General features: G+C 32.8%; 1 protein-coding gene across 1 annotated transcript in view; it reads right to left on the bottom strand.

Moving 5' to 3' along the window:
• Positions 1–735: 735 nt before the first annotated feature.
• Positions 736–24,343, bottom strand: part of LOC136026103 (uncharacterized) — a 42,756-nt gene continuing 19,148 nt past the window's right edge. The window contains exon 2 of the mRNA XM_065702385.1: positions 736–1,494. Within this exon, the coding sequence (XP_065558457.1) occupies positions 900–1,494 (595 nt within the window). The 3' untranslated portion in view covers positions 736–899. The remainder of the gene's footprint in view (positions 1,495–24,343) is intronic.

Here is a 24,343-nt window from a genome sequence, read left to right as displayed (position 1 = left end):
AAAATAGTTGTCGAAAGGCCGTATCAGTAATATCTCAGCGATGACTTAGGCATTAACCATATTCAGGTGGTTGCTGTAAAATGATCTGTGGGCAGTGAGATCCTCCTCCATTTATCCTCTTTGGAAGCCCCCTCCCCAGCACTGATCAAAATTTTGAAAAAAACATTTGTTTAAAATAATCAGATGGTCTAATAACTATACCTCCAAAGCCTATCAGTTCTTTGAGCCATTTTAAGGTAATTGGAGATTCCAGATAAAAACTTTTCAGAGATTTTTGACTGACCATGTTCACAGAACTTGTTGGCAATTAGAAAAATGAGATTATTTCGATTATGTGAGCTTTTTCTGTTGTGAAAACTCATCGGAATTACAATAAGGATGACCGAGATTTTTGGGCTGACTCATGACAGACAATGTCCGCTGGACTTCAAGGCAAAACGGAGAACTGAAGTCAAATTGCCTTGCAGGCGAACAAGCAACTTAAGCCTAATATTGATATTTTTTATTATGAAAGATAGTCAGGATCTTTTATCAGAAGACTAATCCACTTATTGTGAATTTTGAACTATTAAGCTCTGAGACATAATTACAAAATATTGTGATGCCGGAAACAAGCCAGGTTTTATGATTTTGCTACTCCCAAATTTCCTTCTGACTGATCACTGTGACCGAACTAGTATGACAGGACGCTTTTTATTGGGTTAAACATAAATACAAACAACATTTGAATGTGTATAGGTCTTCAAAAAATGTATTTAATTGGCAAATAAATATATACACGTATTGACATAAATAAAATTTAAATAAAAGGTCACGGATAATAAACTAAGAAAATATCGTTAAGCCTTATAAGCTAAATATCCCTTGACCATTCCCCCGAACAATGTTTTACTGCACTTTTAGTACCTAAAATATTTTCCATAAAATTTAGGCTTGAATTTGTTCGGTATAAAGTAAATACTCGAAGCTTTGCCATTATTATAAAACTGTTTTCTCAAAAGGGTTCTCTTTTTGTCTTCATAAGCTGGTCTTCTGACTTCTGCTATATTTGGTACTGATGTTGATTCAGTAGTTGTTGTTGTTGTCGTTGATTCCGCAGTAATGAGCTTATGCTTCTTCTTAGTGATCATCTCAAATGGTAATGGTGTTGTTTTTAAGAGTGGGAGGTTCCAATGGTATACTTGCTTCGGTTTCCCATTTGACGAAAAGCTCAAACCTATTTTATTTAATGTTCTTTTTTTGGTGTAGCTGGAATCGAATTCATTGAAATCATTATAAAAATATGGCTGTGGGGGAAGCCTTATATAGTAAATGGCTGATTCGCCTTCTTTCTTAGTCTGACTTATTTGAGGTCGCTGATCACCAATGTGTCGCCCAACACTCATTCGCTGAAGAATCTGACCTCCTTTTATATACTTTTTCTTTTTCAATGCTGCATCACAGCCAAAAGTACTAAGTAGTAATGCAACGGTGAGTATTCTCTTCACTGGGATTCTAGAACGAAAAAAAAAAAAACTATGAAAACCCTTGAAGTGACGAACTGTATGTAAGGAGTGACTTTTGCTACTAGTACTAAAAAAAGTTATAATTATAATATAAACATCAAGATAATTCGGTTTTTTTGGTTATTCAAAACATGTAAAATGGAAAAGGTTTAAAATTAACCACCAAAAGTTACAAGCCTAACTGAGACAATTAGCATAATTTTCGAAGAAGGTGTACAAATAAATCTATAGACACAAATTATCTATCGGGTTTCACCAGATACCTCACTTCAACATAATTGGAAACGTCAAGAGCCATCCGATCTGATGGTTTGTCTTCCTAATGGTTGACAATATCAAATAAAATTTCACGGACGGAGCGTTATTCAACCCAAGCACAGCCGGTGTCCAATCCAATTCAATGATATCGCGCGATATGAACGAGCGGTTGAGTTTTGTTAGATAGCCAATGAAATTGAGAATCACTTCGTCCCATGTATATTGCTGGGAGTGAGATATCTGTGTAAGCATCAATAATATTTGTAATAAACGAGAATGATCCTTATGATTTTTGGAAAATCAAAGTCAGAATATTAGAAGACCCTTTTGCAGATGTTTCAAGTAGTGGTGGGACAATACGTCCGGGGTATACACCCTTATTTAGGCTCTAAAGATTGTCTATACTACTGTACTTACAGCCTGAGGCTTTAACGATATGGACAATAATACCATTGTAATTTCATTAGCATAACCGTATTAGTACAAAATTTAAATAACCGGTTTACCTAGCAACCAGATCCGGTGAATGGCCTGCATATTTCTGTCAGGACCTGACTAACATATATCCGACCTTCATGGAATAAGAGGAATAATCAGCCCTTATGATACTCAATATTCAGAAATTTTCTAACAGTTATATGAATAAATTTTTATTTGGGCTGACTGAATCTGGTCTTATCACGCACTTGGGTATAGTAAACCAGCAAAGTTATGCTCCCCAATAAATCAATTGCTTTGGCATTTTTTCAAAGGGAGCTTATTGTCATCCATGTCCTACCACCAAGGGCCCCAGTGCTCCTTCCCCAACTTTTTGCCCCCACACAAGAAAACGAAAAATAACAAAAATTAAAATGAAAAAATAAGGGAAAATAAAAATTAATTTTGAATGTCTTGCTTAGCATTGGGCTATGCTTAAGTTCGAAATTAATAAAGTTGTATATATTCCAAGCGTTATACGACAGCCCTATGAGGAAAAACGACACAATAAAGCCTTTTGAAAATGATTGCTTAGAATTGGGGTATGCATTTAGTCGAAATTACTAAATTTGAATTTTTTTAAGTGATAATTAGACAGCCCCATGAGGGAAATGATACAATAAAAAATTTTGAAAATTGTTATATAGCATTGGAGTATGGATATAGTCAATATTAATAAGCTCGTATGTATTTTAAGTTATGATTAGACAGCCCCGTAAGGGAAATGATACAATAAAGCCTTTCGAAATCGACTGCTTAGAGTTGGGCTATGCAGAAAGTCAAAATTAATAAAATCGTATATGTTTTAAGCCGTGATGCGACAGTCCTATAAGAGAATTGATAAAATAAAGCCTATTCAAAAGTATTGATTAGTATTGGGGTATCTCTGGGTGTGCACGTCATACAAGACCAAGAACGTCTTACGTACCTTGGAAACACAATTGGAAAATATCTCCGATCGACACGGATCTTGCTTAAAGAATCTTTGGCGAATAAAGCTAGGAAGGCATATAGCATGTTGGTAGTGCTGAAGTTCAAGTTTAATTGTCGCATCCTTGCTATTTTATATAATGCTTTTGTAGTTCCCCATGTGCTTGCACTTGCCCCATTTTAGTCTCTTTTCTTGGAGACATATATCAACAACATAAAGAAGTGTTCTTACAAATATCGAAAATATCTGCTTAGATTGCCTCTATGGTCCAGCAACTCTAGTGAACACGTTACGGAGTAGCTAGTCCAGTTTATACAATAGAAAAGCGAAATGGAAGTTATATAACACGCCTGGACAGTAATAGCGCTTTGCTAAGTTTTTTACGATAATTTTCTCATGTTACAAATGCTGAGTTTGATTTCATTTTTTAGAAGTGTGTTTTTTATTTCTTTTCTTTTGTTTTTTTTTCGTATTACTCCGTTTTTGCAATATGATGGGAAATAAACATATACATACATACATACATTGAGGTATACATAAAGTCAAAATTGATAAAGTTGTATTTATTTTAATCGATGATACGAAAGCCCCACGAGGGATAAAATACAATAAGCCTTTTGAAAAGGATTGCTTAGTATTACAGTATGCCTAAAGTCAAAATTAATAAAGTTGTATATACTTTAAGTGATAATACAACAGTCCATATGAGAGAAATGATAGAATAAAAGCCTATTGAAAAGCGTTGCTTAGTATTGGGATAAAAATACGTCCTAAAAGATCACAAACTTTTCCTACAAAATACAAAATACTTCTTACAAAACAAAGAATAATTCTTACCAAATAAAAATACATCCTAAAAATTTCCTAATTCTTACTACATAACAAAATATACTTCTTGCAAAACAAAAAATATATCCTAAGCAATCACAGACTAAAACCCAAGTTTCTTATATAATCAAGTATTATTAATAAATCAGACTTATTTTAACCGTGTGTACTCATATTTCTGAAAAATAAAACCCAAGCTTCTTAAATACTGAATTTTTTAAATAAAATAAGATGCGTTTTAACCCTATGTATTGCTTTTATATGAAAATTAAACCCCAAGTTTCACAAATGATCAAATATTATTAATAAAATCAGATGTATTTTAACCATGTGCGTCCTTATTTGTCAAAACTACATCCCAAGTTTTTTAAATGCTCAAAATATTTTTATTTAAATAAAATGTATTTTAAACCTGTTTGCTCATATTTCTGAAACCTAAAAATCAAGTTTCTTAAATGCTAAATTATTTTAATAAAATAAGATGTATTTTAACTGTGCGTGTTTGTTTTTCTGAAAACTGAAAATCAAGTTTCTTAAAGGCTCAAATATTTTCAATAAAATCTGATGTATCTAAACCATATGATTTCTTATTTCTGAAAATTAAAACCCAAGCATCTTAAATGATCAAATATTCTTAATTAAATCTAATATATGTTAACCATTTTCGTTGCTCTGTATGAAAACTAAAACCTTAATTTCTTAATTAGTCAAATATTTTTAATAAAGTCAAATGTGTTTTAACCTCACGCGTTACTTTTATATGAAAACTAAACCCCAAGTATCTCAAATGATCAAATATTATTAACAAAATCAGATTATCGTAACTATAAGCGTTTCTTTTTATAGAAACTAAAACCCAAATTTTTTAAATGATCAAATATTATCAATTAAATTGGATATATTTTAGACACCCGTGTTCATTTTTCTGAAAAATAAATACCAAATATCTTAAGTGCTTAAATATTTTGTTTATAAAATAAGACGTATTTTAGCCGTTTGCATTTAAAAAAAAATGAAAACTAGAGCCCATAGTTTCTTAAATGATCACATATTATTAATAAAATCTGATGTATTTCAACTATGTCTGTTCATATTTCTGAAAAATAAAACCCAAAATTTGATGTTTGATTGTTTCTTAAACGATCAAATATCGTTAATAAAATCAGACTACTTTAACCGTACGCATTGCTTTTTATGAAAAGTAAAACCTTAATTCTTTAAATAATTAAATATCTTTATAAAATTAAATGTATTTTAACCATATGTGTCCTTATTTTCCCAAACGAAAACCCAAGTTTCTTAACAACTCGAATGTTTTTTTATAAGGTATGATGTATTTTTGCCGTGTGCGTTCCTATCTATAAATATTGAAACCCAAGTTACTTAATGATCAAATATTATCAATAAAATCAAATGTATTTTAACCTTGTGCGCTCTTTTCTTATGAGAACTAAACCCCAACTTTTTTAAATGGTAAAATATTATTAACAAATGAGATGTATTTTAATCGTATAAATTTTTATTTCCGAAAACTAAAGTCCAAGTTTCATAAATGATCAAATTTTTTTTATAAAGTAAGATGTATTTTAACCGTGTGCGCTCTTTTTATAAAACTAAAACCCAAGTTTCTCAAATGATCAAATATTATGAATAAATCAGAAATTTTTTAAACGTGTACGTCTTGATTTCTGAAAACTAAAGCCCTAGTATCTAAATATATATATATATATATATATATAGGCCTATATATATATATATATATATATATATATATATATATATATATATATATATATATATATATATATATATATATATATATATTTATATATATATATATATATATATATATATATATATATATATATATATATATATATATATATATATATATATATATATATATATATATATATATATATATATATATATATATATATATATATATATATATATATATGTGTGTGTGTGTGTGCATATATGTATATATATACATATATATATATATATATATATATATATATATATATATATATATATATATATATATATATATATATATATATATCTATATATATAAAAATAAGTTGTCTGTGTGTGGATCTGTGGATCAGGTGACGTCATGTTTCTGTGTCGGCTGACGTCATGAAATTAGTTGTCAGGTGACGTCATGTTTCTGTGTCGGCTGACGTCATGAAATTAGTTGTCGTCATTTTTGCTATGACGGTGACGTCATTCAAGTTATATAAGACATACGTTCACGTAGAAATCTATTAATGTTTAAGTTTACAATGACTGATGAAGATGCTCAAAGAGTCTATGCCAAAAAACTTGCTGCTGATAGTTCCTCGGCACGCTTTCTTTTCTGACTTTCTCTATCAGCAGCAAGTTTTTTGGCATAGACTCTTTGAGCATCTTCATCAGTCATGGTAAACTTAAACATTAATAGATTTCTACGTGAACATATGTCTTATATAACTTGAATGACGTCACCGTCAAAGCAAAAATGACGGCAACTAATTTCATGACTTAATTTCAGAACTTAATTTCTGTGTTGACTGACGTCATGAAATTAGTTGTCGTCATTTTTGTTATGACGATGCTTAATATATTGTAAAACACATTAATTTGGTTAATAATATACCATTTAAAACACCAAAATGAACATGCTGGAGTAGTCACTCGGTGAGAGAGGGTGTCAGAACGGAGAATGAAGGTCCCAGGTTCAAATCCTGGTTAGGCTAAAAAAGGTAATCCTGGTTAGGCTAAAAAAGGTAAAAATCTAAAAACTAAAAAAAAACTGAAAAAACTAAAAAAGGCAAAAACTACAAAAAAAACTAAAAACTAATAAAAAAAAATTAAGAATAAAAATAAAAAAAAATAAAAAAGATAAAAACTAAAAAAAAAAAGTAAAAAGAAAAAACGAAAAAAAACTAAAAAAGCTAAAAAAAAAGGTAAAAACCAATAAAAAACTGAAAAGAAAAAAAGCAATAAAACTAAAAAAATTTTCATCTAAAAAACTAAAAAAAACTAAAAAAGGTAAAAACTAAAAGAACTAAAAAGAAAAAAAAACTAAAAAAAGGAAAAAAACTGAAAAATAAAGGAGAAAAAGAAAACTAAAAAAATATAAATAAAAATAAAAAAACTAAAAAGATAAAAACTTCAAAAAAAACTAAAAAGAAAAAAGAAAAAACTAAAAAACCTAAAAAAGGTCAAAACCAATAAAAAAAAAACTAAAAGGAAAAAAAGGGAAAAAATTAAAAATTTATTTCATCATATACCAATTCAAAAACGAATGTATACCGGGATGACGACCGGGACACTGGGAATATAAATGATACAACTACAACGGGGACGCCGGGGGGCACAGGGGGATATAAATGACGACCGGGACACCGGGACACAAGGAATATAAGTGACGCCTGGGACACTCAAAGAGAAATCAGAGACTGGGACACCGGGACACAAATGACGACCGGGACACAGGGAATATAAATGACGACCGGGACACAGGGACATAACTACAAAGGGGACGCCGGGGTGCACAGGGGGATATATAAATGACGATGGCGACTCAGGGAATGGTCGATTAGCAATCACCATCAACAAAGCTCAAGGGCAATCATTAGAATCATGAGGTATAGATCTGAATACGGATTGTTTTCCCATTGACCATTATATGTTGCATGTTCAAGAGTCGGTAAACCTGACAATCTATTTATATGCACAGACAATGGGACAGCAAAGAATGTTGTATATTCGCAAGTTTTACGTAATTAAAAACATATATATATATATATATATATATATATATATATATATATATATATATATATATATATATATATATATATATATATATATATATATATATATATATATATATATATATATATATATATATATATATATATATATATCTATATTCACAGGTGGGACATAGGGACACAACTACAATGGCGCGTAACGACTTACGCGCGCGGGGGGGCTTGGGGGGGGGCACGAAGCGCCCCCACCAACTAGGTGTTGGGGTGGCGCGAAGCGCCACCCCAACAGCTAGTATATATATATATACATATATATATACATATATATATATATATATATATATATATATATATATATATATATATATATATGTATATATATATATATGTATATATATATATATATATATATATATATATATATATATATATATATATATATATATATATATATATATACATATATATATATATATATATATATATATATATATATATATATATATATATATATATATATATATATATAACCAGATGTATTTTAACAGTAGGTGTTCTTATTTCTGAATATAACACCGAAGTTTCTAAGAAACTTATATAAATAGAATAAATATTCTCTATAAATAGAAAATAGAATAAGATGTATTTTAATCGTGTGACTTCTTTTTATGGAAACTAAAAATCTAATTTTCTTAAGTGATCGTACATTATTAATAAAACCAGATGTATGTTAACCATGTGTATGTTTTTATTTCAGAAAAATAAACTAATAAAACAACATGTATTTTAACCTTGCGTGTTTCTTTTCATGACAATTTCAGTAGTATAAACAATCTTTTAGAGCCCAAACTAAGGGAGTATCCCCAGGACGTATTGTCCCACCACTACTGTTTCAACTACTACTGTTTCAATCCTAAATCAATAAAAATAGGAAATTGGTGTTTTTCTGAACAATATGATCACTAATATTTGTTTATGTAAAACATATAATTCCAAAATTGTAAAACATATTGCTTTTAAGCATTTAAGCATTTCTTTTGCTTTTAAATAGCAAAAGAAATGCTGGATAATAATTTTTTTATCGAAGGTTTTAAGATAAAAAAAACATGTGCTCTCATGTCCCTAAAACTGTTATTGAAGATTAGGCTCTAGCACTGGCTCAGTAATTTTATTCATTAATACACGTTAAAAACAATTTTATTATACAATTTTCAATATTCAAAAATGTTTCTATACTTAAAAGCAGCCTTTAAATGTTCAAAATTGTGTTCTTTTATTTATTTTTTTCTATTCTATTACCTTGTCGCTTTCTTTAGTGAAAAAGTTAAGTAAGGTCCTCGAATATTTCTAATTTTCGTTTGTTATTATTGGCTTACTTCTCAATTTTGATTTTCCGGTTTTTGCTATTTTATGTTTTGTTCTTCGGTCGTCAAGGCTAGTTAGTCTATTATACCTTATGTGTCGACGATGGCTCAGCATAACAATTCTGCGAAATATCTGCTTTTGCGCTATTTAATTCCACTATATAAAAATTTTCTTCGGTTTCCCCCATTTCTATGTTTCATAAGTATCACTAACAATTTTTTTCTCTACATTATTTTGAAATATTATTTATTTTGATTATTCTGATAATCATTAAAAAAAAATGATTATTTTGAATTGTTCGAAGAAAATAAACAGCTAGTAGCGTTCTAATTAATGCATGAATATGCATTTTTTAGTATTTTGACGTGGTGGTTGGCGTTTATTATCCCCAGGAAAATACCTCCCGCGGAAAATACCCCTACGGAAAATACCTCGCCCCTGGAAAATATCCACGCAGAAAATCAACCCCTCCTCCAGAGAAAATACCCCCACGGAAAATCCTCCCTTCGAAAATACCCCCTGGAAAATACTCCCCACCTCGCGGCTGGTTTGTCTCCAATTACTTTCAACTTATAAAAAAGGACCGGAACTCGCAATTTCTAATCTAATGAGCACCCTCCTAAGTTTCTAAGTTTCTATGACCATGAGATGGAGGTGTGGATGAGGAAGGGGCATTTTACCTCCTATGCGGAATAAATTTTGCTCATTTTGGGTTGTAATGTTACTCTTTACTTTCATAATAACAGCGTAGTTCAGAAATAGGTACTTGTGTATTATTCAGAACATGCTCAATAAGTGAAGCTAAGTTCTTTCGTGAAACAAACTATGATGCAGGTATATTTTAATTAAATATTTTATATATAGAGGTGGTTAGGTTAGGTTCAGTTAGCTATTTTATATAATGCACCCCACCCTCCTAATGTGCAAATATATAGCCTAAAGTTTTGATAAGACTGATGAAATAAAACGAAATGTGATGAAAATATAATTCTTTATTAGGAGACTTGTAAAATTACAACTTAGAATTCTAACCTAACCTAACCATTTGTCTTTGAGTTTTGTTTTTGTGGCTATGGAACCGGATTTTCTCATAAAAAGTAACTGCATCGTAGTTTGTTTCACGGAACAACCTAACTTCACTTATTGAGTGTGTTCTGAGTAACACATGAGTACCCAGAAATATTCCCAGAAATCACAAGGGAGGAGATATCAATTTCACATTTGTGATGCGTTTTTTAAAGTCCCTTTTTTCCGAGAGGGTATTTTCCGAGGGGGAGGGTAAACACCTGGAACTCTTGACACAGCTGGTCACAGCTCAATGTCCACGGGAAGGATTCCCAAATGGGAAATTTATGCCTAATTCGTAAAGGAAGGGGGAGGGGTTCCTATATCCAATTTTAGGGGGACTCCTTCATGAGGATCTGGTCATGTTGAAAATCCTTCATATGGCCAAATTCCTAAAAAAGTAAAAAAAAAACAAGCCAGTAAATTTTCACAATCTTATCACAAAACATTTAGGCTGAAATATGTTTTGTTTTCGTTTGTAACAGTTTCTTGGATTTCCCCATAAGTATTTCTGCTTGTAATTTTTAAAATGACCCATTTTGGTTGAAAGAAGAAGAAAAAAAAGTTCAGAGTTCTGCTGATGTGTAAATGTTAATTCTTGGCATTTTCACATACTTGATCTCGGAAATTTCTGAGGGAGGGTATGATGGAGCGTTTTTGAAATGGGTGTTGTATGGCTAATTGTCCTCGACAAGGGTTCTTTGGGTAAATCTCTAGGGGAACTCCCCCAATCGGTATCTGATTAAGTTCAAAATGAACGCGTCTGTACTTTTAAAAAAAGTACGAAAGTATTAACAACATCAATTTCCAAGCTTTTTCAACCTAGTCCCAAAACGTTTGAAAAGCTTTGTGCATAAAGAAATGACATATTTTATTATTAGACCTATATTACTAACCGCAAAATTTCAACCGACCACTAAGTGTTGGTGGTTATAATGGAATTTGTGCAATGCATCATTTTTGACTGCGAATAAACATTAAAGAGACATTAAAGGATATTATTTGTATTTTTTGTACTTTGACCGCATTACCAAATGTTCTTGTAAAACTTACCTAATGTAATTTCATCATAAGGAAAAAAGCTGTTATAACCGGACGGGCTAAAGGCTTATGTATATGAAACTAATGAAGCAAAGGGTCTTAAGGAGGGGTACACCCAAACCTTGGTGTGAGCAAGGATTTGGGGATGATTGCAAAAAGAAAATTATTTAAATTCCAGCATAACTGTTTAATATTGAACACATACAAAATTATTATTCCAGCACAAATCCTGAATTTTAAATCAGCGAAATTCTAAAGCAAGTATGAAATCATGGTATGAGACTGAGAGGGGTTTAAAATCAGGAGAATATATAGCTGGTAATACTAAATTAAAACTAAGAGCTTACGGTGATTTTCAACAGGGAATTTCTTTAGCATTAACAAAAGAACTATATACTTTTATCAGTAAAATGAAGTAAAGCAAAGCAAAGCTATAAAATACATAACATTGAAGATAGATTCTTGCACTTGTACTTGCACTTGCTGCGGGATCAATCTTGGACGCCTCACCCGGCATTTAGAAGACTCCGTATGGTTGACTCCTATTTGTTATGATTTTGTGCCAGCTCTTCAGAAAACCGGAGCCACCAAATGTCTCACTTTCTGCTAACCTTTTGAAATCCACCAATGGTATCGTTTTGACAGTTGGCCACCAATTTTTCAATTGACTGCCAGAACGTATGCGTCAATCTGACAAAGGAGCAGCTAGAAGAAATTGCTTGATCATGCGGTCATTGGATCTTCTTAGGACGTGGCCAAGCCAACGCAGCCTTCTCAAAGTAGTCTTGAAGATACACTCAGTAAAATTCCAACCCTCCCCTTTCTAAATGTAAAAATTGCTAATTTTGGGCCGTCCAGAAAGATACCTAGAGCCGAGGAGCCCTGACTTTCCCCCATCTGATGTAAATCCCCACCGCAGCTGGTGTATATAGTGTCTTGGAGAGAGTAGCCCCTTGCTTGGAACCTGGAACCAGTACTCAAAGTGAGGAGTTGAGCATGGTCTTCAGCCCAAATTATTGTGGTTTGTCGTTTTTTCCTATGATTTCGAATAAATATCCTGTTTCCTGCTGTGTTGCATGAGAAATGAGAATCGTTCACCAAATTTTTTTTCTTATGTATCTGATTCTACTGTAGATTAGCATTCGGTTTACATCAATTTCAGTATTGTTGGTCTGATTCTTTAACGTGTTACTGTGAGGCATTAAAGTATTAATATTTACAGAGGGGCTAAGGCTGGCAATGACTCCCCCTTATATATTAGATAGCTGAAATGTTTTAGCGGTTGTTGTTGGAATAGAAGACTCCAACTTCTATAAACTTGCAAATGAAAATGGTACCCTCAAGCAGCTTTACACACATAATCAGTTTGTAATTTGTAAAGAAAAGTTACTTTCTATGGATGAGATTGGTTTTCCAGAAATTTCGCTGAGAGAAGCAGCAGCTGCTAATTCGAGAAGCGGATGGCAAGGCTATATACGCTTTCATTGCAAAAAGAAATGTTCTATAAACATATGCAGTTGTAAAAACAAGGGTCTTTTGTGCAATTAAATAAAAAAAAACTGATTTTTTTAGCTGAAGGTAAGGAGCGACATTAAAACTTAAAACGAACAGAAATTACTCCGTATATGAAATGGGTTGTCCCCTCCGCAATCCCTCGCTCTTTGCGCTAAAGTTTTTAATAGTTTTAAAAAGTAGAATTGTAGCAAAGAGTCAAACTTTAGCGTAAAGAGTGAGGGATTGCGGAGGGGACAACCCATTTCATATACGGAGTAATTTCTGTTCGTTTTAAGTTTTAATGGCACTCCTTACTTTCAGCTAAAAAAATTAGTTTTTTTTTTTATTTGATTTCTGAACGTTTTTGAATTAATGCATGTTTGGTTTTGGCTCTCCGCACATAAATTATTAAAATGAAATTTGTATATTAATTCTTTTTTTGGCTAAATGGCTTTCTCTTAGTTTTGATCAGACGATTTTGAGAAATAAGGGGTGGAGAAGGAGGTCTAGTTGCCCTCCAATTTTTCGGTTACATAAAAGGCAACTAGAACTTTTAATTTTTAACGATTTATTAGTAAAAAATATACGTAACTTAAGAATGAACTTACGTAACAAACTTTAATAATCTTATATTTTTATTATGTATACGAGGGGGTTTGTACCCTCGTTAATGCCTCGCTCTTTACACTAAATCGTAAGTTTTGTCCCAATTCTTTAAGAATGACCCCTGAATCAGAAAGGCGGTAGAATAAATACTTGAAATTACTAAAATACTTTAGCATAAAGAGCGAGGTATTTATCTCCTCCTAAATACCTCGCTCTTTATGCTAAAAATATTTTTAGAACCCCTCATATGCGTAATAATCTCTGTTCGTTTTAAGTTTCAATGCTTCTCCTTCCTTTCATTTGAAAAAACGTTTTCATGTTTATTTTTCATTGTTTTCTTATAGTAATGCTAGAAAATCCTGCGCCCTTTTCATTGAATTTTTCTTCCCCCATGACAGATTCCTCCAAGGAAAGATCCTCCAAAATAGCCCCCTCCCCTCAGTCCCACCCCCAAACAAAATAAAATCCCCCTGAAAACGTCTGTACACTTCCCAATAACCATTACTATATCTAAACACTGGTCAAAGTTTGTAACTTGCAGCCCCTCCCCCAGGGATTGTGGGGGAGTAAGTCATCCCCAAAGACATAGTTTTTATGGTTTTCAACTATGCTGAACAAAATGGCTATTTCAAAATTTTGATCCGTTGACTTTGGGAAAAAAATGAGCATGGGAGGGGGTCTGGATGCCCTCCATTTTTTTGGTCACTTAAAAGGGGCACTAGAACTTTTCATTTCCGTTAGAATGAGCCCTCTTGCGACATTCTAGGACCACTTGGTCGATACGATGACCCCTGGGGAAAAAAATAACAAATAAACACGCACCCGTGATTTGTCTTTGGCAAAAAAATACAGAATTCCACATTTTTGTAGATAGGAGCTTGAAACTTTTACAGTAGGGTTCTCTGATACGTTGAATCTGATGGTGTCATTTTTGTTAAGATTCTACGACTTTTAGGGGATGTTTCCCCCTATTTTCTTAAATAAGGCAAATTTTCTCAGGCTCGTTACTTTTGATGGGTAAAACTAAACTTGATGAAACTTATATATTTAAAATTAGCATTAAAATGCGATTCTTTTGATCTAGCTATTGATATCAAAATTCCATTTTTTAGAGTTTTGGTTACTATTGAGCCGGGTCGCTCCTTACTACAGTTCGTTACCACGAACTGTTTGATTCAACGTGTCATGATAGTTTAATTTGTTGCAATAAGTAAGATTTGAATCACATAATTTAGTAGAATTCATGTCCTTTGAATATTTTAACATTTGGTACTCCAGCAATATTGCAATCAAATAATTGTAGAGAATCTAGTAATCAAGTCATATCCAAAATACGCTATGTGAATTTTTGTATTTCTATTATTTCCTTATCTCATTAAAAATGTGCTGTTTGTTTTACGTTCTCAGTCATTCCTCCCAGACAGAGCGACGTAAAATGTATAGCTTGTGAATTACGGAGAAGAAAATATAAATTTCAGAAATGATCAGCATTCACCAATTAGTACATGTACAGTACATGGTAAATGTTGAAATTCTTCGGTGAAAGTCAGAAATGAAGATATTTAACAAGTTGACATTCACCGGTGAATAATTTCGTAAGATTTTCCTATTTTTGCTCTTCTGATAATATTTCCCCCGATGAAGACCCTACGCATGTTTTTAGGGCAATTGAACAATCGATCATGGAGTTCTTAGAACTGGTGAGTTCGACGATATACATATTTTAATTGAATTTTTATGAAGGGTGACAACATCTCCCATTCAACGTAATACGCGTTTTCTTTTGGGAATTACTTAACTTATTACTCACCCTTCGGGTAGCTGTATCTCGAAAAGTAACTTGCTCGAATTTGGCGAAAAGGCTTTAAGCATTTATACTATAATCTCCCAAAACTCTTAATTAAAAACTTGGGTTACTTCGAGACAAGCTTCACTTTTAAGCGTTATTTTTTGCAAAGTATATAAAGAAGTTTTTATTCATAGTCCATAAATCCTTTTCCCCCGTCAATATTGAAATAAAACCGCATTACTTTAAAATCTTTGTGGTACTTGTGTATTATTCAGAACACACTCAATAAGAGAAGTTAGGTTCTTTCGGGAAACAAACTACGATGCAGGTACATTTTAATTAGATATTTACTTGTACATTATTCAATTGATTCAATTCACTTCAGAGCACACTCAAGAATTTTGCTTAGAGAATCCGGTTTCATAGCCACAAAGACCAAACTCAATTTAGTTTGCTAGGCATAGTGATAGAAGTAGTGTCTGCATGGATTTTGAAATGAAGATTTTGGATTTGCAAGAAGACTGAAAAGAGACAATTATATTTTTCCAGGATAAGGGGTTGTTGCCCACAACAAAACAGTGTGTCAATGGACACAACATGACTTTATACTCTTATGAGAAGACCTCCATTTAACACGATTTTCAACGACATTTCTGCGTTCTGGGTACATAATTCTAAGTTGTAATTTAACAATTTTCCTAATAAAGTTTTATATTTTCATCATATTTTATTTTATTTCATTAGCTTTATCAAAAGTTTGAACCTAACTTCACTTATTGAGTGTGCTCTGAACAATACATAAGTACCGAAGTTTTTAGTCATAATCCATAAAACCTCATTTCCCGTTAATATTCAAATAAAACTGCATTAATTTAAAATATTTGAACCTTTTATTTAAGAGATGTAATTCCTGCAAAGCTAACAATAAATTACTCTGAATAATGCTCATTTACGATCATCAATATCTGTTTTTTCGTTCACATACAACCATTAAATGTCACTCAAAATAATAGAAAACAGACAGCCGAGCGCAATCCGTTAATTTAGTTTTAGGCAAGGCCGTTAAAGCCGGGTGTGGGAAGGTTGCTTCTTTTTCAGCCAAAACTGACCCAAATAATCAAATATTCTCATAATAAATTTGAACAGGAAATGCTATACAATTAAGGATTTTGGCTTCTTCTAAAATGGAGCACAATTTTTATTTCAAGGAATAGTCGGTGTTTTACTTTTTAGCGACAGTTTAGTAAAGAGATAAATAAATAAACTAATACAATGACAGGACAAACTTTAGAACAAAGGGATCCCAGTCTACCTCCAGGTCCATCTATCATGCTCCTTTGCATGTAATTACACTCCGTTTTAAATCGTTGAATAATAGTCGTAAGGAACGTAAAGAAAGGTCGGAAGGAAATCCATAAAACCATCCTAATCTCCATGAAAATCGCCAAAACCAACATGAACTAACTATTCGAAAATGTAGAATAAATGAAATACTGGCTCTGATCAAGCGTGCAAGAAATTCTAGGAAACGGTTAGAAATTCACATACAAAATTTATCAATTGCTCATCTAGATATTTCATTCCCAATATATTGACTTTTCCACAATTTTCCATCCACTTACTGCTATTACTACTGACAACTCCCTGTGGCACTGAGCCACCTAAGGCCAACATAGCTACGCACGCTCTTCCTCCACCCCAATGTATCTAAGGCCTCCCTCTTTACTCCCTCCTAAGAACTTCCCATTTTCTTTAAAACTTTCTTTGCGGCCTCCTCCCACCCGATTTGGTGAGGACTTGCTTTTCGTTTGGCCGTGGATACTTGGCCAAAAGAACGGTATCTGGTAATCTGTCATTCTGGTAGTTCTAGCCATCTCAATCTTTCTTTCATTGGAACCTTAGAAAGTGGAATAGAACCATATTTTCGTACAGTTTACTGTTTGAAATTTGATCAGCCAGACAGGACCCAAGTAAACAGTTCCTCTGGAAACCATGTAATAAATCCTCCTACGTCTTTCAGAGTCTCCGCATTTCCGAACGATAATGACCACAGTTATCACTGCAGCTTCCAGTGTTCTAATCTTGGCTTGCCAACTTGTCTTCCTATTTCACCAGACTCTTTTCAACTAAGAAAAAACACCACGGACCTTGCTTATTCTACTTTTCATATCTTTACTGCATCCACCATATTTAGTAATAATATTACCTAGGTAAGTGAAGCTATTCACTTGATCGAGCTTCTCGTTGGCATACACACAAGGATAGGACAGGTCCTCTATCGGCTGAACCAAACGCTAGCTCGTATCATGATCTATATAAGCTAAGGACTAAAGGGGTTTGATGACTCAATTATTCATCGCAGAATAAAAACTTGGTCGATGCCTCCTCTTCCCTTTCCAGGATCACACTTTTCTTCTTTTAAAACTGTATACCTTCTTCTTTAATAAGTATCCTTGTACTAAATAACTTGCTTCCTACAGAGACCAAGATATTGCCTCTATAATTACCACACTCATTTTCATCTCCTTTCTTAAACAAGGGTTATAATTAAAGTTTTCTTAAAATCGTTAGGTGCTTCCCTTTTCTCAAAAATTATACTCATAATCTTGATTAATTTATGTTTGATTTTACTGCGCTCATCAAACAGTTCCTGGTAACGAACTGTAGTAAGGAGCGACCCGGCTCAATAGTAAACAAAACTCTAAAAAACGGAATTTTGATGCTAAAAGATACATCAAAAGAATCGGATTTTCATACGAGCCTGAGAAAATTTCTCATCGCAGAATAAAAACTTGGTCGATGCCTCCTCTTCCCTTTCCAGGATAACACTTTTCTTCTTTTAAAACTGTATACCTTCTTCTTTAATAAGTATCCTTGTACTAAATAACTTGCTTCCTACAGAGACCAAGATATTGCCTCTATAATTACCACACTCATTTTCATCTCCTTTCTTAAACAAGGGTTATAATTAAAGTTTTCTTAAAATCGTTAGGTGCTTCCCTTTTCTCAAAAATTATACTCATAATCTTGATTAATTTATGTTTGATTTTACTGCGCTCATCAAACAGTTCCTGGTAACGAACTGTAGTAAGGAGCGACCCGGCTCAATAGTAAACAAAACTCTAAAAAACGGAATTTTGATGCTAAAAGATACATCAAAAGAATCGGATTTTCATACGAGCCTGAGAAAATTTGTCTTATTTTAGAAAATAGGGGAAAACACCCCCTAAAAGTCACAGAATCTTAACGAAAATCACACAATCGCATTCGACGTATCAGAAAACCCTATAACAAAATTTTCAAGCTCCTATCTACAAAAATGTGGAATTTCGTATTTTTAGCCAGAAGACAAATCACGGTTGCGTGTTTATTTGTTTGTTGTTTTTTTTCTTTTCCCCAGGGAGGATTTTATCGACCAAGTGGTCCTAGAATTCCGCAAGAGGGCTCATTCTAACGGAAATAAAAAGTACTAGTACCCTTTTTAAGTGACCAAAAAAATTGGAGGGCACCTAGGCCCCCTCCCACGCTCACTTTTTTCCAAAGTCAACAAATCAAAATTTTGAGATAGCCATTTTGTTCCACATAGTCAAAAACCATAATAACTATGTCTTTGGGAATGACTTGCTCCTCCACAGTCCCTGGGGGGAGGGGCTGCAAAATACAAACTTCGACCAGTGTTTACATATAATAATGGTTATTGGGAAGGGTACAGTCGTTTTCAGGGGATTTTTTTTTTGGTTTTGGGGGTGGGGTTGAGGGGAGGGGGCTATGTGGGAGGATCTTTCCTTGGAGAAATATGTCATGGGGGAACAAAAATTCAATGAAAAGGGCGCAGGATTTTCTAAAATTACTATAAAAAAACAATGAAAAAATAAACATTGAAAAGTTTTTTCAATTGAAAGTAAGGAGTAGCATTGGAACTTAAAATGAACAGAGATTATTACGCATATGAGAGGTTCTAAAAATAATTTACCATAAAGAGCGAGGTATTTAGGAGGAGATAAATACCTCGCTCTTTATGCTATAGTATTTTTAGTAATTTCAACTATTTATTCTACGGCCTTTGTGATTCAGGGGTCATTCTTAAAGAATTGGCACTAAACTTAAGATTTAGTGTAAAGAGCGAGGTATTAACGAGGGTACAAACCCCCTCATATACATAATAACAATTTAAGAATATAAAAGTTTGTTACGTAAGTTAATTCTTAAGTTAGGTATATTTTTTACTAATAAAAATATTCGTTAAAAATTAAAATTTATAGTTGCCTTTTTATGTAACCGAAAAATTGCATGGCAACTAGGCCTCCTTCCCCATCCCTTATTTCTAAAAATCGTCTGATCAAAACTAAGAGAAAGCCACTTAGCCAAAAAAGGAATTAATATGCAAATTTCATTTTAATAATTTACGTGTTGAGAGCCAAAATCAAACATGCATTAATTCAAAAACGTTCAGAAATTACATGAAAAAACTAGTTTTTTAACTGAAAGTAAGGAGCGACATTAAAACTTAAAACGAACAGACATTACTCCGTATATGAAATGGGTTGTCCCTCCGCAATTACTCGCTCTTTACGCTAAAGTTTGACTCTTTACCACAATTCTGCTTTTTAAAACAATTACAAACTTTAATATAAAGAGCGAGGGATTGCGGAGGGGACAACCCATTTCATATACGGAGTAATTTACAGTTCGTTTTAAGTTTTAATGTCGCTCCTTACTTTTAGTTAAAAAAACTGTTTTTTTTTATGTAATATTTATAAAACTCATTTGTCACACTATTAGCATCTGAGGCCTTATTATTTTTTATCAATTTAGTATTGTCTCAAATTCTTCCTCACAAAATAAATTTCATTCAGTTTCAGGGTGTCTCAAGCATTTTATATGATGTAAAATTATATGTGGAGTCAATGGCATAATATTGTCAAAATCTTGGGGGGTGGAGCTAATTATCCTAAAACAAGAAATAGTGACAGCAGAAACTGAAGAAGGAGCCATATAGTACCGTAAAGGTAAAGGTATCCTATAGAAAACTGACCTGTTTCTGTTGATGCTTTAATTATGCTGACTTATTTTAGTTTCGACAAGATTTTAAAGAAACTTAATTTCATGTGGAGGACAAAGTGGGGCCTGGGTGAAAACTGAAGTCTGGGAGGAGAAGCTGCTACCCTGCCCATAGCAAATTACGCCCCTGTGTGGAACGTGAGTCTAATAGACAATGCCAAGTTAGAGACAAAATTTGCTCCAAAAGAATACGTAACGTAACGTAAAATTATATCAATGTCAGAAGTTTAATCTATAAGAAGGGTGCATTAAGCTTTCACCCCAACCATAAGCTAAATAAAAATGAGAATTGACACCCCCAAATATTCTACAGGAGATCTTCAATTAGATGGCAAAAGTTTGCAAAGCAGTTTAGTGGTAAAATGTAAGATTATCCCCAATCTAAAACAATATATCCGCGCAACAGATGATTTGTCAACAGTTTAACCAAATCACTCTTTTTCTTGCTAATCTAACAATGGTGCCATTTTTTTGAACGTAGAGGGATTGAAAATTTATTTTTCCAAACCTAGGAAAAGGAGAAAATTTTTGTTGTTTTTTCGACTTCTTTTCAATGTAAATGCCCAAAACTACATGTTCCAAACTTTAAAAAAAATCTAGGAGGGTAAAAACAAAAATTTTCCCCTCCCGTTCCAACTGGCACCACTGACATCTAAGTTCAACTAATTAATTTCGTATTTCATTTCGCATCTTTCCTTTGCCATTTAAAACTTGACACAGCCAACAAACAATAAGAAATTAGTATCATGCAAATAATTATTATAGTCCACCAAAGGTCCTATTAATTATTCACTACCGTTTTAATTATAATACAACATTAACCATTGTATAAGACTGCAGAGGATATGGGCATGTATTGATTTAGATGAAGACAAATCATGCAACTTCGGAATTTATTACCATGCAAATGTGTCAGGGTTTTTGTATAAATATTAAAAATAATTATAAATAGTGTAACAGGGAAAATCTTCTGGTTGATTTAATTGAATGAATGACTTGAGTCGTTTATTTGATTCACTTACTGAATAGTTTCTTAGGTTCGGAGTACATACCATTAGTTAAAAAATAGAACTGAGTGACTCTTGTAAAACAGACATGACAAGAGTCAATTTTTCATTATATGAAAAATTTGAGAATTTAAACGAACTTTGAGAAACATCGACGGCAAGGCTTTATCCAAAATTTTTGTTTCACGTAAGGGGATAACAAAGAATAATCTCAAATAGGTTTTTTTTTACCTGAATTCTTAAGACCAAATTATGAGTCGGAGAAACATTTGTTTGTTTTAAGGGGACTATTGACATTTTTGTGACCATTTTATGAATCAGAAAAAAGTTTCAGGGAGGAGGAGGCCCAAAAGGGTAACCCCTCCCTTCAATACGGCCCTATCGGTCAACCGGAATGGTCAAATTTTTCTATGAAAATATTTTGACAAGAAAAACTTGCACAACTCAAGCTTTCTTTTTGCAACAGAACGCTCATATTACTGAACTTTCAAAAACAGACTTAAATAAACGATTAAATCAAGTCTGTGATCTCAAAAGTTATAACAACTTATTCAAGAAAGTTTATATACAAGTCATATAACCAGATTACTTGACCCTCAAATAAAAATATCAGCAATATATAACAAAAGTATGTTTTTTTCGAAGTTAGGAATGGATATTCTTATAAAACCAACAAAAAAGTTCACCCACCCCCCCCCCCCCTCAAAAAATAAATTACTGCCTTTTAAGCTAAAACAGCCTATTTTATTCCGCTTTCGAGAGTTTATCCATTTTAACTATGTAGTATGCGCGCGCACACAAATTTATTTGAAGAAACATGCGTCCATGGGTGCCAAATTGGAAGGAAACTTCATTAATAATAAAACTATATGGTACATACAGGAGATTCTATGTGAAATAATAAAAATTCACGGGACTAAGCTCAAAGGCCCCCCTGCTTAAGCGTGTGTGCGTCATCCTTCAGATTAGTTTTATGCATAGTGGGATCTCCCGGCTTGACAGCCCAATAAAAAACATTTCAAGACTTAAATGATTTTTTTCGACTCTCACTTCAACAACAACTTATATATTATAGCTTTTCAATTCTTCTTTTAGTGATTTAACAAACTACCCCTCCCCTTCAAAGAAAAAAAAGAATTTTCGTGCATGTTTTTTACTTCGTTTTTGAAGCTTGATTGTTGTTCATTCTACGATGATCTACTAGCTTAAACCGCTGAATTTTTAGCTATTAAAATATTCACTTCACTCAGAGGTTTTCTACATCTACAGCACTCATGAAGGCCCTCATTCTATATCAAACAGTTCGTGGTAACGACCTGTAGTAAGGAACGACCCGGCTCAATAGTAACCAAAACTCTAAAAACCTGGAATTTTGATACCAATAGCCACATCAAAAGAATCGCATTTTAATGCTGATTTTAAATATATAAGTTTCATCAAGTTTAGTTGTACTCATCAAAAGTTACGAGCCTGAGAATATTTGCCTTATTTTAGAAAATAGGGGAAACACCCCCTAAAAGTCATAGAATCTTAACGAAAATCACACCATCAAATTCAGCGTATAAGAGAACCCTTTAGAAACAATTTCAAGCTCCCATCTACAAAAATGTGGAATTTCGTATTTTTGCCAGATGACAGATCACGGGTGCGTGTTTATTTGCTTTTTTTTCCAGGGGTCATCACATCGACCAAGTGGTCCTAGAATGTCACAATAGGGCTCATTCTAATGGAAATGAAAAGTTATAGTGCCCTTTTTAAGTGGCCAAAAATTGGAGGGCACCTAGGCCCCCTCCCGCGTTCATTTTTTCCCAAAGTCAACGGATCAAAATTTTGAGATAGCCATTTGGTTCTGCATAGTAGAAAACCATAATAACTTTGTCTTTGGGGATGACTTGCTCCTCCACAGTCTCTGGGGGAGGGGGCTGCAAGTTACAAACTTTGACCAGTGTTTACATACAGTAATGGTTATTGTGAAGTGTACATACGTTTTCAGGGGGATTCTTTGGGTTTGGGGGGTTGAGGGGAGGGGACTATTTAGGCGTATCTTTCCTTGGAGGAATTTGTCATGGGGGAAGAGATATGTTATGGGGGCGCAGGATTTTCTAGCATTACTATAAAAAAACAATGAAAAAATAAACATGAAAAAGTTTTTTTCAATTGAAAGTAAGGAGTAGCATTAAAACTTAAAACAAACAGAGATTATTAAGCATATGAGGGGTTCTAAATATACTTTAGCATAAAGGGCGAGGTATTTAGGAGTAGATAAATACATCGCTCTTTATGCTAAAGTATTTTTAGTAATTTCAACTACTTATTCTACGGCCTTTCCGATTCAGGGGTCATTCTTAAAGAATTGGGACAAAACTTAAGATTTAGTGTAAAGAGCGAGGTATTAAACAGGGGACAAACCCTCTCATATACATAGTAAGAATATAAGAATATAAACTTTTTTTTACGTAAGTTAATTCTTAAGTTACGTATATTTTTTACTAATAAAAACGTTCGTTAAAAATTAAAAGTTCTAGTTGCCTTTTTAAGTAACCGAAAAATTGGAGGGCAACTACGCCTCCTTCCCCGCCCCTTATTTCTCAGAATCCTCTGATCAAAATTAAGAGACAGCCATTTAGCCAAAAAAAAAAAAATTAGTATGCAAATTTATTTTAATAATTTATGTCCGGAGAGCCGAAATCAAACATGCATTAATTCAAAAACGTTCAGAAATTAAATAAAAAAAACTAGTTTTTTTAACTGAAAGTAAGGAGCGACATTAAAACTTAAAACGAACAGAAATTACTCCGTATATGAAATGGGTTTTCCCCTCCGCAATACCTCGCTCTTTACGCTAAAGTTTGACTCTTTGCCACAATTCTAATTTTTAAAACAATTAAAAACTTTAGCGTAAAGAGCGAGGGATTGCGGAGGGGAAAACCCATTTCATATACGGAGTAATTTCTGTTCGTTTTAAGTTTTAATGTCGCTCCTTACTTTCAGTTAAAAAAAACTAGTTTTTTTATTTAATTTTTTACCTAGACTTAAGATGAAAGAAAAAAAAATGGTCATATTTATAAAACTTGTTAAATTATTACATGCAAGTTCCAGAAATTTAATAATGTATGTTGGCTATTAAAAATTACATAATGAGGCAATTC

Source organism: Artemia franciscana, chromosome 4, assembly GCF_032884065.1.
Source record: "Artemia franciscana chromosome 4, ASM3288406v1, whole genome shotgun sequence".
In the NCBI taxonomy this organism is placed as follows: Eukaryota; Metazoa; Arthropoda; class Branchiopoda; order Anostraca; family Artemiidae; genus Artemia; species Artemia franciscana.
This window is presented reverse-complemented; position numbering and strand designations above follow the sequence as displayed.